Genomic DNA, 15,777 nt, shown 5'->3' on the forward strand with positions numbered 1-15,777 from the left:
GCAAACTCACGTCTGACTCGCCGATGCTCTGCCGTCAATTTGGGACCCGTAGCCGCTCTATGGGGCATGATCTTCTTCTCCCGCAACCTTCTTACTGTAGAGACACTCACTACCGTTCTCCGAACTGCTTGCAGCTGCTGCTGCAGCTGGACAGCGTTGGAGAAACGGTTCCGCAAAGACGTCGACACAATAAAGCGGTCGTCTCTTTCGGAAGTGCATCGTTGTCCTCCGGATCCAGGCTTCCTGGTGAATCTTCTAGTCCTCTGGAATCGATGAACTGCTCGGAGAACTCGGAAACGGCTTATGTTGAGTTGCCGAGCAACCGCAGACTGCGTCATTCCTGATTCCACCAGGGCTACTGCTTGAGCTGCTTCTGCTTCCGTGGTATCCATTTTCTTGGGGTGTTTTCTTTCTCCAGCTGTTCCGGTGTGACCTCTGTGAACTCTGGATACCGAATGACCCATATTCCACTTTTACCCCCCCTTTTAAACCTATCCAAGGTAACGCAACTAGCGACCCTTACAACGCGTATTGTAGGTGTTCTTTCAGAACGCCGTAATTTCGTGATTATTATTATTTTTCCCAAAAATGCTTTATTCATGTTTTAATGCTTATTAATTGTGCTTTTAAATGATATATATATTGTGAGGGTATAATACATATGATAAGAGCTATATTCGCTTAAAACAAAAATCGGTGGGTGTGCGATTTCCGTGACGCCGAGTGTATTAGAAGGGGACGGCTAGTCTATCTTGCGCGCGATATATCGCGGCGCTCTCGTGCTAAGCCTACTGAGTCACTAAAATAAGAAGACACGCTTTGGAAACTTATAGAATGTCTTGTTTATAGTGGGTGGGATAGAAAGATTCATTGATTGTATAACATGTGTAAAGTCTAAGAAAAAAGTGTGGCCCTGAGTTTGACTTTACTAGTAGACCTTGCGCATCTCATACAATAAATGAATCCGCAAAATGCCGGGATAACGCGAGGAATATGATAATAGAGTAATAATCATTACTCGATGCTCGCCACCGCTGCTTCGACTGCACACAGGGTTTTAGCATAACTCTTACATGCTTTTTATCTTCATGGAAGCGGGTTAGAATTGTTTGATAGACTGGTCAGATTATTAACACACATACTATGACCAGTAATCGCTCATGAGCATTTTTCTTTGCATTTATTGAACTAGGTTTCCGTACTTTAATTATAAAATGGCTGTGTTATACGGAAATCTAGTTACTGCATTTGATATTTTAGTTATTTTGTTTCGTTTAATGTTTTAAAATATGGTTTATATAACTTTAAATCGATCGGGAATTTTAGGTCCTTTGCACGTAATACCCATATTGGTCATTTATGATCGATAACCGTCAAAATGGACCCTGGACTTAAGAAAATACGTTAAATGGGCAGTTATAATAGATACGATTGGGATACGCCAATTTCACATAGTACCTAGCGGTCCATTAATTTTGTAGACGGTGTGTAAAGTAAAATTGGAATTATTCCCATGGGTATTCCATTTCGTCCTTAAATTTTAATAAGCCTGCATACGTCACAAGTATGTTTAGTTTTTAATTTTAAGTTGAATTATACCAATGATTGCCAGTTCTAAACTATAACTATAATTCTGATTTGATTTGAATCAATAAATATTTTATGATAATATATTTTTTCGATTTAAATCCTTCTACAGAGCATGACAAACCTATTATTATAGGAAAGGACAACTTCTGTTCTTTAGAAATTAAAGCATCAGTTGTTACGATATTAGTACAAATTTAATGTAAATCAATTCAATATTTATAATCATAATGTCACAGTAAACATGTATCAGAGTGTAGCCGCAAGCAGTTAATGATATAAACTAAAGCATAAATTAATCTGCAAGCAAAGTCTTCTCTTGCATAGAATGAAAACATTTCGTGCTTACTATATTTATATTGAAATTGTCAATGTAAATGCTATTCTACTAACATTTATAATTAAAAGCAAAGTTATTGCAATAACAAAAACGTTATTGCATTTTAATGTTACATAAATTTGTCAATATTTTCCCAGTCCTACGACTGGGATATTTTTCTACCCATTTGTTTAAAGACACTATCTTATTCGTGTGTCACAATAACCAATGAGGGTTTCCGCGATCGAGATTTTCACTAGATGGCAGCACAGTGATGAGAGGTCTTTTTGACAGCTGCCGTCCAATTCCACCAATATAAAAAAACATGGTTAAACATGATTGGTGGATTATGACAGCCTAGACATCTCGCCACCGTGCTGTTATCTAGTGAAAAACTTGATCGCGGAAACCCTCATTTAGGTTGGTTCCAAGTATGAAGATACATATAAATGTGTAAGAACATCACTGCTTCAATTCCACGCCCTTGCCAGTCCATTGCTCGTCAAACTTGACATCGCACTCGAGATCCCTGAGCGCAGACTTGACATCGAAACCGAAATCCTTGAGGAACCTCTCGTAAGCAGCAAACAGGATAGGTTCAACGCCCAATTCCTTGAACTTGGGGTTCATGTCGCGACACCGAGCCACCATGTTGCGGATCGCCCAGCACCCGTTTTTCTGAAAATTGTTTAAATACTATGAATTCGTCATTTTGAAGCCATCGCACATGTCTACGTTGTAGGTATGTATGTTTTTTCCTCCAAACAAAGATTTTTTCGTACACTCTACCACTTCCACTATTAATAAGTCTTTGGATATCACAATAAAAAAATCTAGAATCCTCTCATTCGACTGTTAGGTACCTGTACTGCTTCGTTCTCTGGGTGCCTCTTGAGGCAGTCGACGATGGCCTCAGGCGCTCCGCAGTCGTAGAACAGGCGGCTGTGCGGCGGCTCGCGCAGGGTTAGTGCCGCCATGCATTTTAGGGTGGATGCCGTTGTTGACGCATTGCTCTGAAAAATTAACATGTCAACTTCATCATAACTATAACTAGCCACTGGCCAATACTGGCACGTTCAACTGCTGGGCACATACTCAGTCGCGTGCACAGAGATTTGAGACCGGGTAGGCAAAAAAAACCGGGCAAGTGCGAGTCGGACTCGCGCACGAAGGGTTCCGTACCATAATGCAAAAAAAGGCAAAAAACACGCGTCACCCATCCAAGTACTGACCCCGCCCGACGTTGCTTAACTTCGGTCAAAAATCACGTTTGTTGTATCCTGGGAGCCCCACTTAAATCTTTATTTTATTCTGTTTTTAGTATTTGTTGTTATAGCGGCAACAGAAATAAGTACATCATCTGTGAAAATTTCAACTGTCTAGCTATCACCGTTCGTGAGATACAGCCTGGTGACAGACGGACGGACGGACGGACGGAGTCTTAGTAATAGGGTCCCGTTTTACCCTTTGGGTACGGAACCCTAAAAATGAGAGCTACTAACTTACCAAAAAAATTGCGTGATGGTTATCATTTTGTTGTCAAGTCGGTTAATAATGACGTACCTAATTAACCACGTCAAATATCCGAAGACTGATTGATTTTATGGTACACCGGCCCTTTTCAATTACTTCTTTTTTTTTGGCTAAACGAAAGCTTTGAAAAAGCATTATTTTTAATACTTTGCACACACACACCCACCGTACAACTTTCACAGTTAAAATTATCCATTTTTTCACTAATCGCACTTTATAATTTCCGGCAACTGTTATCTCATAAACTCACCAAAACAAACAAACAATGGCGACCGAATAAAAATGTAAATAAACTTACGCAAATACAGTAAACGAATAAAAAAAAAGTCTCGTAATTGCACTAAATTACCATAGCCAATGCTACTTTTTAAAATAGTCACGTAAACATCGGAACTATTCGGAAACTTTCGGGCGTCACCGTCATCGTTTAGGTTTGGTACGAAAGGCACTGCCTATTGCGTTTAAATGTGTGCGTTACTTGTATAAGTGTGTGCTCGTACTTATAGGAAGGCCCACTACACTGTAACCGCGTAACAACGACTCACGAAGAGGCACACATAGAAAGATTTAGACGGAAATGTTTTCTGTTTTTGCCGTGCAAGGCGCTAGTGCCGCGTGGTATAAACTTCGTCGCCTAGAATTATAGATGATGACTTGATGATTTGATGCTTAACCGGTAGATGGAGCGCTGCTTAATTTTAGAATGTTTTAAGTTATATCGATATTATCGATTACTGATAGTACGATCAAGTATAAATTAAATTAAGTAGTTTAAGAGGATAGACATCGGAATTATAGTAGGGTAGGCAGTGCCTTTTTGCCTTTATGAAGTGCACGCCACTGCACATACTTATGTGTGGCAGTGTCCATTTTAGTGTTAGGGTGGAATAGTAAGTCTACATTTTGTTCGACGCTGCCCAGTAACTTAAGTGAGAAATAACACAAAGATAATGAATGTTTAAAAATATACTTCGCTGTAGGGCTTACCCGCATCCATGGGCTATGGTGAACCCTTAGCGTCTGTCGGTATACATGCTAGTTTACTACTAAAAAAACTCACCGCATGTCTAGTGAGTAGCAGCACTATGATAGGCACTATTCCACTTTTAACCAGCTGCCTCTTCACATCGTCGTTACCGGCTAAAGCTGTTATCCTAAAAATATATACATCACATTAGATTAACCAAACTTTGATGCTACATAAATTTATTATATCGGGTTAACCAGGAGAATCAAAATTCAATTTTAAACATAAATTTAAAAGTCTATTTTTGGCTGGCAAATGAGCCACTGCTAAAAGAGTTTAAGTAGGTTATTATGTGTTCCGTACTCCACATCGGATATCTTCATTGAGAGAGTAACGCGATCGTTGACCAATGATGCCGCTAGCGTCTATGTAGTCGCTCCGCCCCACGCCGTGACGTAGTTCCGCTTCCACTTCCTGCGAACCGTTGCTCGCTTCCCGCTACTCGCCACCGCCATGTCATTGTTTCGTCGACCGTCTTGACCGATGGTCCGCAAATATTTCCAAAGCTCGGTCGATTAAATAGTGAGATATGGCAGAGATCGCCACTATTAGTCTTTTGGCGGTCTCGCGATCGAAGTCATCGAACGGTGCTTTTCGATTCTACCCACTTTTTTCTTGCTAAATTAATTTTCACATTCCATGCTGCTAAAATCGTTACCGTTAACTCGCATTTTCGAGATCGAAGTAGGAAGTGCGTCAGTGGTTTTTGTTAACAAGTGGTAACAAGTCGCTCCGCATCGGAGAGGGAACGTGCGGTCATCGTGCCTGCGGCGGGCGGCGCGGCGGCGGACGGCCTGCGCGCGCTGCTTTCGGGCGCCGCGCTTCGCTGATAAGGAGGTTTGGATTGTCTCGAACCATCCGGTGAGCCAGTTTAAGATATTCTAATTTTATTGGCGTTCAGAAGTTACTTCGTCACTCGCGGAGGGTTCTCAGGCAGGAGCCTGGGAGTACCTCGTGTTGTTAGTTGCGGCGCGACCGGGGCGCCCCGTCCCCCGGCGCCCGCCCCCGCCCGCGCGCGCCGCGTCTTCTGCTGTCGTCCAAGGTGACTCCGAGACACCGCGACGCTGCGGGCCACGGTGGACGCCTCCAGTCCGCAGGACTCGGAGAGACGTCACACGCCCGCTCCTGTTGCTGCAGTCGCGGTGCGGACGCCTCCAGTCCGCGGGACTCCGAGAGACGTCACACGCCCGCTCCTGTTGCTGCAGTCGCGGTGCGGACGCCTCCAGTCCGCGGGACTCCGAGAGACGTCACACGCCCGCTCCTGTTGCTGCAGTCGCGGTGCGGACGCCTCCAGTCCGCGGGACTCCGAGAGACGTCACACGCCCGCTCCTGTTGCTGCAGTCGCGGTGCGGACGCCTCCAGTCCGCGGGACTCCGAGAGACGTCACACGCCCGCTCCTGTTGCTGCAGTCGCGGTGCGGACGCCTCCAGTCCGCGGGACTCCGAGAGACGTCACACGCCCGCTCCTGTTGCTGCAGTCGCGGTGCGGACGCCTCCAGTCCGCGGGACTCCGAGAGACGTCACACGCCCGCTCCTGTTGCTGCAGTCGCGGTGCGGACGCCTCCAGTCCGCGGGACTCCGAGAGACGTCACACGCCCGCTCCTGTTGCTGCAGTCGCGGTGCGGACGCCTCCAGTCCGCGGGACTCCGAGAGACGTCACACGTCCGCTCCTGTTGCTGCAGTCGCGGTACGGACGCCTCCAGTCCGCGGGACTCCGAGAGACGTCACACGCCCGCTCCTGTTGCTGCAGTCGCGGTGCGGACGCCTCCAGTCCGCGGGACTCCGAGAGGCGTCACACGCCCGCTCCTGTTGCTGCACCCGCTCCTATTGCTGCAGTTGCGGTGCGGACGCTTCCAGTCCAGCGGGACTCCGAGAGATCCGCGTGGCTCTGCGAGACGTCACACGCCCGCTCCTGCAGCTGCGGGCGCATCGCGGGTGGATCGCGCCAAGGTGAAGGCGGACCGCTTCTGCGTCCCGACTGCTCGAGCGGAAGGAAGGTAAGTTACGTGTAAGCAGTGGAAATGCTACGAGTACAGCGACGATCGCCGCGTTGGTTGCCGGCCGTCATGACGTCGCTGGTGACCTACGCGCCGGTGGTGGCCACCACGATGGCACCGCCGAGGGCAACAGCGTCGCCGTGATGATGCGTGCAACTACGAGCCTAGCCATCGGCGCCTCCCGTGCCGGTAACGTCCGTCACGCGCACCGGCGCCTGTCGAGCTGGCCGCCACGACGGCGCCTCTCGCACCTGAGCCTGGCGACGGTGGCCGCCATGATGGCGCCGCCCGCTCGATGACACCGCCTGCCCCCCAAGCTGGCCGCCACGATGGCGCCTCTCGCATTACGCATCGACGCGGCGGCGGCGGCTGCCACAATGGCGCTGCCCGCCACGATGATGCCGCCCGCCACGATGGCACCACCACCTGCGCACTGGCGCCTCTCGAGCTGGCCGCCACGATGGCGCCTCTCGCCTCACAGCAGTGCCTCCCAGACCAGCCAGCCAGACGGCGACCGTCTCATGCACCGGTGCCTCCCGAGCTGGCCGCCACGATGGCGCCTCTCGCCGCACGCACCGGCGCCTCCCGAGCCGGTGGCGGCGGCCGCCACGATGGAGCCGCCCGCCTCACGCGACAACGCCTCTAGAGCGGGCCGCCACTATGGGTCCTCGCCTCACGCACCAGCGCTTCCCGAACCAGTGGCGGCCGCCATGAGCCGCCCGGCCTCAGGCACCGGTGCCCCCCCCCCCCCCCCCCCGAGCCGGCCGCCACGATGGCGCCCCTAGCTTCACGCACCGGCGCCTCCCGAGCGGCGGCGGTTGCCACAATCACGCCGATGCTGTCCACCGATGCTGCAACTACGACGATGTCGTCCCTTGCTCGCTGGGCGCCACAGTATCAGTTTTGTCCTGTCCACATGGTTCCATTGAGGTACGCAGGCGCCTATAGCTATGGTGCAGGTATAGGTATGGTATGGTACAGCACGAACAGACCGCTAAGCTCTTGGTTTCGTTTAAAGAATCCTCCGGCGACGGCAGACAAGGTCGTAAAGAGCCCCGTCCTAGCGCGGCTCGACTGCCCGGAGTTGAAAGCGGTAAGATATGTCGATACTCAGAGGAAAATACGTCGTGTTCCCGGGGTTCATAAGGTGCTGATCGACTTCGCTGTGTCGCTTCGAAGCTCCTACGACTTCTCGAGGCCATGGAGTGGTCCAACCGGAGAACAGCTAGCGACAAGGCCCTGTGCGACCGCTCGAAACCGAGGTGAAAGGCATCGAAAAGGTCTGCAGACTTCACATAATTATCTCTGCTTGCTCGCGCTCTCCAGCTTAAGTTCCGTCTTACAAAGACGAACTCGTGCGAAAAGCCATAATAAACAAAATGGGACAAATAAACCCGCTGCGCCTGAACAAGCTTGAGTTTCCGGTGCTAAGAGAAAGGGGCCAGGAGGACTCCAGCAGTTTCCATCTGTCTGTATTCGACTTTATCGAAACAGTTTTGTTACGCAAAGCGCCAAAATCGATTTTAGATGCTACTAACTCGATGCCCTATACTAACTCGATATAGGGTGTCTCTTCGGATAAAGCGAATTAGACCATCACGCTCCTAGACATCACGTGGGACACGCGGCACAACACACCGATTGAAAGTTTTCTTTTTCGCGACCTACAGGCCTGCCTTGCTGCAGAGTTTCTCGCAGAAATGAGACTCAATGCCTTCTGTTCAGTCTCAAATTCGCAAACTTTAGTTCATGGAGGAAGGTGAAGCCTTCGCAGTCCCCAGCAACACGGAGCTGCCGAAAGCCTCGCACCACTTTCTTCCTCATCTTATGCAAGCAGTCCGTTACAATCTCCAATATTGGTAGACAATGTACGAGGTAAGGCCCTTTCAGCGAAGAGTAACCGTTAACGGGCCGCATCTGCAGCGCTGACGACAGAAGTGTAAACATACAACCGCACCGGTACAGTATACATGAAACGACGGCGACACTACATCCCTTCCGTTACTACGGCTGTCGCAAAAACTGCTGATGCCATCAGATCGTCTACAGGTCGCGCTGGTTGCTTGCTACTTGCCAGGTCGGTACAACCCCCGAGGACAACGGCTTATCAAGAAGTCACTGCGCGCCCGAGTGGCAGCTGCGCCCAGCAGCCGCCGAGACTGTCTTCACCTGACAGGCGCCTTGTTGGCCGGCCTCCGCTTTCGAGAGCCCTCGCACTGTGCCACGGTATTTCTTAACAGACTCATTGAACTGCTACCACGACCTTTGACAGCTGCCTGTGAGACTTGGCATGGATGTCTCCACCTCCCAGCCTAGTCTGTGTACTGCGACGGCGTGATAAGGAGTCTTAAAGCAGCTGTGGTAAGCTTGCAATTTACTGGCGGTCCTAGTGAACACAACGTCAGACCGCCCTCCCTTACGAGTCAACGACCTTAAGAATGAGGCGTAGCTCCTGTCAGATAGGACGCTCCAACACCGAGCTGGCGGGATCAGGAGTGACGTCCGCTACTGGCGTGACTGGCGCATGCATATAACATGCCAAGGTCTAACGCTACGTAGCGAACGAAACGCAACTGTCACTGTCTCACTAATATGGAAGAACCGGATATTCCCGATTCCGGTACTGTGTTTGTATAGAAAACAGTAACGGGAGCCCCTAGATCGTCCCCTTGTCTAGGCTGCATGTACGGCCACAATGTAGAAACGGTCTTTATGGTGCATCAAAAATAAGATCAACTGCCAGGTACCTTTATCCAGTGAAGTAGCGAGCTATCTCAGACGTCTATTTCTATTATCCATGTTAGCTTTCAGAACGATACTCGTTCATAAGCCTCTCACAAGTGCTGTGTATGAACCACTATCGGACACTATGCCTTCTTCCAACGCCATTAATAGCGAGACCAGCGCCTCCCAAAGCACCAGCTTGGGACGCGAGACATCTACTTGCCCTAATTTAAATAGCCCTACAACGTTAGGTACGTTAGAAGAAGTACGATAGAATAGCTGCCGCACTTTTGCTGTTAGCATCAGGCAGCAGGGTCAATGACCTTACTCTACTACACTGTAGCCCGGGCAATTACATAGATAACTTTAACGCTATTATTTTGTGTCCGAAATTCGGCTCTAAACCAGATAACGTGTCTTACCGACTGGACTCTTAGAAGCTCCGGAATAAAGTATAGACCCAATATAAGTAGGTAGTCTGGGTACGTCACCTTGCGAGAATTACACAAAATGTTAGGGGACACTTCGCTTATTTCTTTCAGCCACAGTCTCATCCAAGCCGCCCTCGCCTACGATTGCTTTTGATCCACGATGTACTTAATAACTAAATTGGCTGGAAAGCTATTCACTTAGCGATATTTTCGCTTATGTTAATTGGGAACATGACTCGCCGAGATTCTGCGGATCGGATGCGATTTCGAATGAGAATTCTCTTAAACCAGTTTAACGTCAGATTCGAACCTGAGATTACAATTTCAATTCTCAATTTCCTGTAATTCACATTATAACGAGTCACTGTGATTTCATGGGTTGCAATATGGTGTATACATATTTATTCGTTCTCTGAGTTCTATGACAGTAGGTGTAGCCCTATCGCTTGCGCGCCCGCTAACTCGCCACCAGGAGATAATAAACAGGTCTCAATGAAGATATCCGATGTGGAGTACGGAACACATAATATAAAAATTTTACCTTCCAATAAAATTATTATTATGTTTCCTATCCACATCGGATATCTGAGTAATGCCTTCCTGGCAGGCTACTAGGCTACTTTTATGCCGACGGTACTTCTCCTCAACAATGACATGGCGGTGGCGAGTAGCGGGAAGCGAGCAACGGTTCGCAGGAAGTGGAAGCGGAACTACGTCACGGCGTGGGGCGGAGCGACTACATAGACGCTAGCGGCATCATTGGTCAACGATCGCGTTACTCTCTCAATGAAGATATCCGATGTGGATAGGAAACATAATAATAATTTTATTGGAAGGTAAAATTTTTATATTATGCCATGCCTATGTAACCCTTAACTCGAGCCGTGTTATCCCTTTTATTGATTTAACAGGATAAAATATACTCCTTGACGACAAATTGTTTGATCAATAATACATTGAATTTTTACATTCCCTTACATCCGGGTAAAAATCCCTTATTTTGATTCAATAACAGGGCTAAATTTGTTGTGATAAACATGACCACAGCTGAAAAAGGAGACTATCTGTCGTTCGGAAATAAGAATTACGGCCTGAAGACTGTAAGAGAATGGCATGAACATAACTTGGACGTCCTGAAAGGAGATATTATAGGTACAACAGACAAGAACACTTCAATAACGAAAAACTGCATTGTTAAAGTGAACCAGACGTCCTGTCACGACTACAGCGATAGCACAAGTCAATTGAGGCATAGAGCGAGACACATTAATTACTGGAAGGCCGAGTTAGAAAGAGCAATACGAGACATCGATGCGGAAATTATAGTCTTGGAATCACAAAGACAGCAACTCAAAAATGCTATGGATACTTTGAAAATAGCCGAGTACATCACTGAAGAGTGTCTTGATGTCAGAGCGAACAGAATGCAGTCAGATTTGGTTTACGACGAGCCCCAAGAAGCTTTATTTACTGAGTCTGCTCTGATTGAAAATGTTAAGAGATTGCACAGAGAAATGCTTAGGGATATAGAGAATCAGATGGCGATGAATATAGCGGCGAAGCATGCGTTGGAAAGAGATTGGAGTAATAAATATTTGGCATTCAAATATGAAAGTGAAAATGCAGACTTGGAAACTAAGGCTGTCAATATAAAGGATTCAGCAGGAGCTACTAGACTATCTGAAGGCCAGTCCAATGTGGAGTCTTGGGAATATAATACTGTATCGACTTTGGACCAGTTTAAGATAGCGATGGAGAAATCGCAAGCTTTAAGGGCTAAGGTCGAAGCGGCATTGATAAATACGGCCAGGGATCTGCGTTCACAAGATATCAAAGTAAACGATGAACTATCCAAAAGAATCGCGAAAACTGAACAAGTAAAAATTGAGTTGGAGAATCAGTTGCGCCTAACGTTGCAGAAAATAGTAGAAACTGAAAATATTTTGGAGACATTGCATGAGGAAATTATGAAGGTGTCGCAGCGGATCCAGGTGGCTCAAACCAGACTTCATACAAAGAACTACAGACCCAACATAGAGAATTGCAGGGAAGGGTCCTTAGTTGGTCTTATAGAAGAGGTAAAAGATTTAAACGACAGCATGACCCTTTTGCAAAAACGTTCATTAGAGACTGAGAAGTTGAGGGCTGAATTGATTCACGAACGAGGAAGGCTGGAAAACGAGATTATCGTTAAGAAGAAATCTCTTTTCTGCGATAATGATAGGTGTTTGTTCCTTCGCTCGCACTATCAGTCTGCAGAGAAGATGTGTGGCTTTTAGGATTATGACATGTTTACTTGTGTGTAGTGTGTAGCTACATATTTATTATTAAGAAAGCTTTCAACTTGTTTTTACTTTATCTACTTCTACACTGTATTTAATAGTATTTAATAAAAGACATTGAAAAACAAATCATCTTAACCCCTATTTTAATTGTTAGGGTTCTACACCCTAAGGGTAAAAACGGGACCCTGTTACTAAGAGTCCACTGACTGACACTGTCTGTCTGTCCGTCCGTGTGTCTATCACTGGGCTGTATCTCATTAACCTGTTGCCGCTATAACAACAAATACCAAAAACAAAATAAAATAAATATTACTCCCATACAAAAAAAGTAATTTTACTACCGTTCTTTGCTTAATGGTACGGAACCCCGACTCGCACTTGGCATGGTTTTTTTTAATAATTCTAATCTAATGTAATTATAATTTGGACGGGCAGGAATCTATCCCCCTACCCGGTACTCACAGCTTGCTCGCCTGCTGCACGACCGCGGCGTTCTCCGAGTTGTCAGCTAGCACTGAGAACAATACATCTGCTCCACTCTCTGCCACCGTAGCACACAGCTCGTGGCGGACTAGGAGACTTGCTATTGTCGACATCAGTTCTGATACTAAAGGTGGTTTAGTGTGTTCTAGAACCAAATACATTATATTGCATTATTGAATCATAAATACTATAAATAGACTATACAACTTTAGTAAATGAGTGGCCAGGCATTACACTTAATTAGTAAAAACATTATGGAAAACTGCTTAAAAATGTGACTTAAGGGTAAAGATATTTTTGATGGTTTTTATCTCCGATTTTTCCGAAACTATAGTGAATATATCAGAATTACGTATTATGATCTGCTAATAGTAGTTTTGTTATGCATATAGGTAATAATATTTCTTTATGTACCTTTTAATAAGTTAGTCAATGGCTCTAGTAGCTGAAATCCAAGTTCCCTGGCATGGTCATGTGCTTTGCCAAATTCCACTCTAATATCATCGTCCAGGGGGAATTTTCGGATAACTGATAACACTTCTGATAGTAACTGAAAAAAAAATTGTACAATAATCTTAAATTTACTAGCAAGCCTCAAGATAGAAAGTTAAACACAGTGGACTGAATCATGCAGATTTCAACGTAGTATTACAAGGATATGGTATGATATGCAGAGCTCGGAAAGGTTTAGCTAGGTATTTGCCTTATAATTTGACATGTACATGTGTAGTGATGAACCTCTGATGATATGGTATGAATAAAAGAGCCTTTTAATTTATTTACCTTAACATTATTCCCAACTTGCAGCAAGGACTTCAAGTTGCTTGCAATGTTTTTTGCAAACAACCTTTGACGGTTAATTTCATGCTTTATGCAACATGTGCTTATCCATTTCAATGTGGCTATCAAAATATTCTCATCTTCTGTGTTATCCAAAATGCTGTGAAAGATGCAAGTCTTGTTATGATTTTCAGTTGTTTAAGGAATCATGTTATTTCTAGATAGTAGGACAGTTTACTAGAATTAATGTGTGAAGGTTGATAATTCAATAATGCAAAGAATGTAAAAAAAGGCATCTTAGTCTAACTTTATACTGTTAAACAAACATTATTTTTTAAGTATATTATAAGTACCTTTTTATAACATCAACACCTTTCTGATCTAACAAATCAGGCTGCACATCCATTAGGGCTATTAAAGTATTCAAGACATTTATAATAAATGTTGCATCTTTTTCATTTGCTGTTTCCATGGTCACCTTATGTCTCGCTTGCAGTAATTCTAGTAATAATGTATAGGCACCTTCTTTGCCTGCTTTTACCCTACGAGCTATATCTTTGTTGCATTCTGCCTAGAAGAAAAAGAGTGCTATTCTTATTGAGGCAAACCTACTTGGCAAAATAAAAAGTAAACATTTAATCCCCGCTTATAAGGTGTATTCAGAACACACAGAGTTCCAAATACCACTTTATATAGGATTTGTCAACTTTAAAAAAGACTCGATTACTCATACATCGATATGGCAGGCACTAGAGAATCAGGACATACCAGAAGTCTACATACATGTTATAAAAAAGATCTATGAAAAAAGTACAGCCAGAGTAAAAACAGACAAATTAGGAAGACAGATCCAGATCAACAGAGGGGTAAGACAGGGAGACCCAATGTCACCAAAGCTGTTCATAGCGGTCTTAGAAGAAATATTCAAAAATCTAAACTGGGAAAAAAGAGAAAAAGGCATCAAGATAAACAACAAATATTTATCAAATCTTCGATTCGCAGATGACCTGGTAATATTAGCATACAGTGCAACTGAGCTCAGTATATTACTGCAAGAACTAAATGCACAAAGTCAAAAAGTAGGTCTAGAAATGAATGAAAAACAAAAGTCATGACCAACTCAAAAAAAGTGACTATACAAATAGAGAATACATCACTGGAATATGTTGACGAGTATATATACCTTGGAAAACAGGTATCATTCACAGACTGCACAAACAAAGAAATAACAAGAAGAATCGGACAGACATGGAAGAAGTACTGGGCCATGAAGGATATATTTAAGAAGAAACTACCAATAAAACTAAAAAACTAGCCTTCGACTCATGCATTCTGCCCTGTCTTACATATGGTAGTCAAACATGGTCACTCACAGGAGATATCATCAAACGAATTCAAGTATGTCAACGGTCAATAGAAAGAAGTGTCCTTAACATAAAGTTATCAAACAGAGTTACACAGAGATAAGAAGAAACACAGAGATAAGAAGAAGAACAAGATTTATAGATGCAGCAATACATATATTGAAACAAAAATACAATTGGGCCGGGCACATAGCCAGGATGAAAAACAACAGATGGACAAAAATAGCAACAAATTGGAATCCAAAAATTGGTAAAAGAAAAAAGGGCAAACCAAAAACAAGATGGGAAAAAGACCTAATAGAAACAATAGGAAAAGACTGGAGAGAAATGGCAATAGATAGACAAGAATGGAAAAAAATGTTGGACAAATACTTAAATATATTAGAAAAAGGCGATTCGGAAGAGGCCTAGGTCAAAAAGACCTTACGAACATGCATATAGAAATATACATACATAAAATTATAATTGTTAAATGAAATGTTAACAGTTCGTATAAGGAAGGCTTTAATAATAATAAAAAATAATATAAGGTGTATTCGGGTAATACCGAATGTTGGATAATTCCGAAATTCAGATGAAAATCACCCTTAATGCCATCATAATAAAAGTCTCCTTTCGGAATTATTCGAGTAAACCTTACATCAATATTAAAAATAAAAAGTACCTTTAAAATTTCTAATTCCTTTAATATTTCACTGTCGTCACCATTATCTTTGATTTCATGGAGTTTTTTTATTGATTTGGAGATCTCATGATCATCGCCGGAAGACAAAACTAAATCTTTTATTATATTTGACAAATCAACGCCCTGAAAACATGTGAAAATAAAATATTTCAGTTCAGTACCTAAACTAGGCTTTCTCACTAAGTCTAGGAATATTAACAAAAAACAATGCATTGCTGTGAAGGTTCTTCAAATACCTACTCTAAAAGAGTTTTTGAAGTTCTCAATAACAGAACTTTACCTGAGCTTCAAATTGGTTTATAGCATCTTGGATAGCTTCCTCCGCGCTCATGTCAAATTCTTGCATATTCTCTTGAACCACTTCATCATAGGTCTCTTGAGATATAACACGAACCATTTTTATAATGCTGCCGTATATTGAAATAACAAACTTTATTTGAAATTTTGCACGAACACAGTTAATAGTAATTTATTCTTCATACGGTATGTGATTCACAGAAAGAAATTCACATCCCAACACCAAACAAGTCCTGGAAACGTCAGTTGTCATTGTCAAATAAATG

General features: G+C 44.3%; 2 protein-coding genes across 3 annotated transcripts; one reads left to right on the forward strand and one right to left on the reverse strand.

The window, feature by feature from the left end:
• Window positions 1–1,824: 1,824 nt before the first annotated feature.
• LOC134676074 (armadillo repeat-containing protein 6 homolog) lies at window positions 1,825–15,753 on the reverse strand. Of its 2 annotated transcripts, XM_063534360.1 has the most exons (9): window positions 15,495–15,748; window positions 15,194–15,337; window positions 13,519–13,736; window positions 13,169–13,325; window positions 12,800–12,935; window positions 12,365–12,530; window positions 4,500–4,593; window positions 2,770–2,919; window positions 1,825–2,584 (listed from the first exon to the last, which is right to left on the reverse strand). In XM_063534360.1, exons 1-9 carry the CDS (start codon window positions 15,609–15,611, stop codon window positions 2,369–2,371), a joined length of 1,398 nt encoding a protein of 465 aa, XP_063390430.1. In that variant the 5' UTR covers window positions 15,612–15,748; the 3' UTR covers window positions 1,825–2,368. The 2 variants fall into 2 exon arrangements, with proteins under 2 accessions (XP_063390430.1, XP_063390437.1); XM_063534367.1 differs by lacking the exon at window positions 15,194–15,337 and having other exon boundaries at window positions 15,495–15,753.
• Window positions 10,486–12,023, forward strand: LOC134676092 (tektin-4-like). The gene has a single exon (XM_063534376.1). It carries the CDS (start codon window positions 10,655–10,657, stop codon window positions 11,894–11,896), a length of 1,242 nt encoding a protein of 413 aa, XP_063390446.1. The 5' UTR covers window positions 10,486–10,654; the 3' UTR covers window positions 11,897–12,023.
• Window positions 15,754–15,777: the final 24 nt, after the last annotated feature.

This window comes from Cydia fagiglandana, chromosome 2 (assembly GCF_963556715.1).
Source record: "Cydia fagiglandana chromosome 2, ilCydFagi1.1, whole genome shotgun sequence".
Taxonomy (NCBI): Eukaryota; Metazoa; Arthropoda; class Insecta; order Lepidoptera; family Tortricidae; genus Cydia; species Cydia fagiglandana.

Coding starts and splice junctions, on each gene's coding strand:
- LOC134676074 (XM_063534360.1), bottom strand. CDS start 15,611: ATGGTTCGTGTTATATCTCAAGAGACCTATGATGAAGTGGTTCAAGAG. Junction 15,338..15,494: donor TAAACCAATTTGAAGCTCAG/GTAAAGTTCTGT, acceptor ACATGTTTTCAG/GGCGTTGATTTGTCAAATAT. Junction 4,594..12,364: donor GTGCAGCAGGCGAGCAAGCT/GTGAGTACCGGG, acceptor ATATATTTTTAG/GATAACAGCTTTAGCCGGTA.
- LOC134676092 (XM_063534376.1), top strand. CDS start 10,655: ATGACCACAGCTGAAAAAGGAGACTATCTGTCGTTCGGAAATAAGAAT.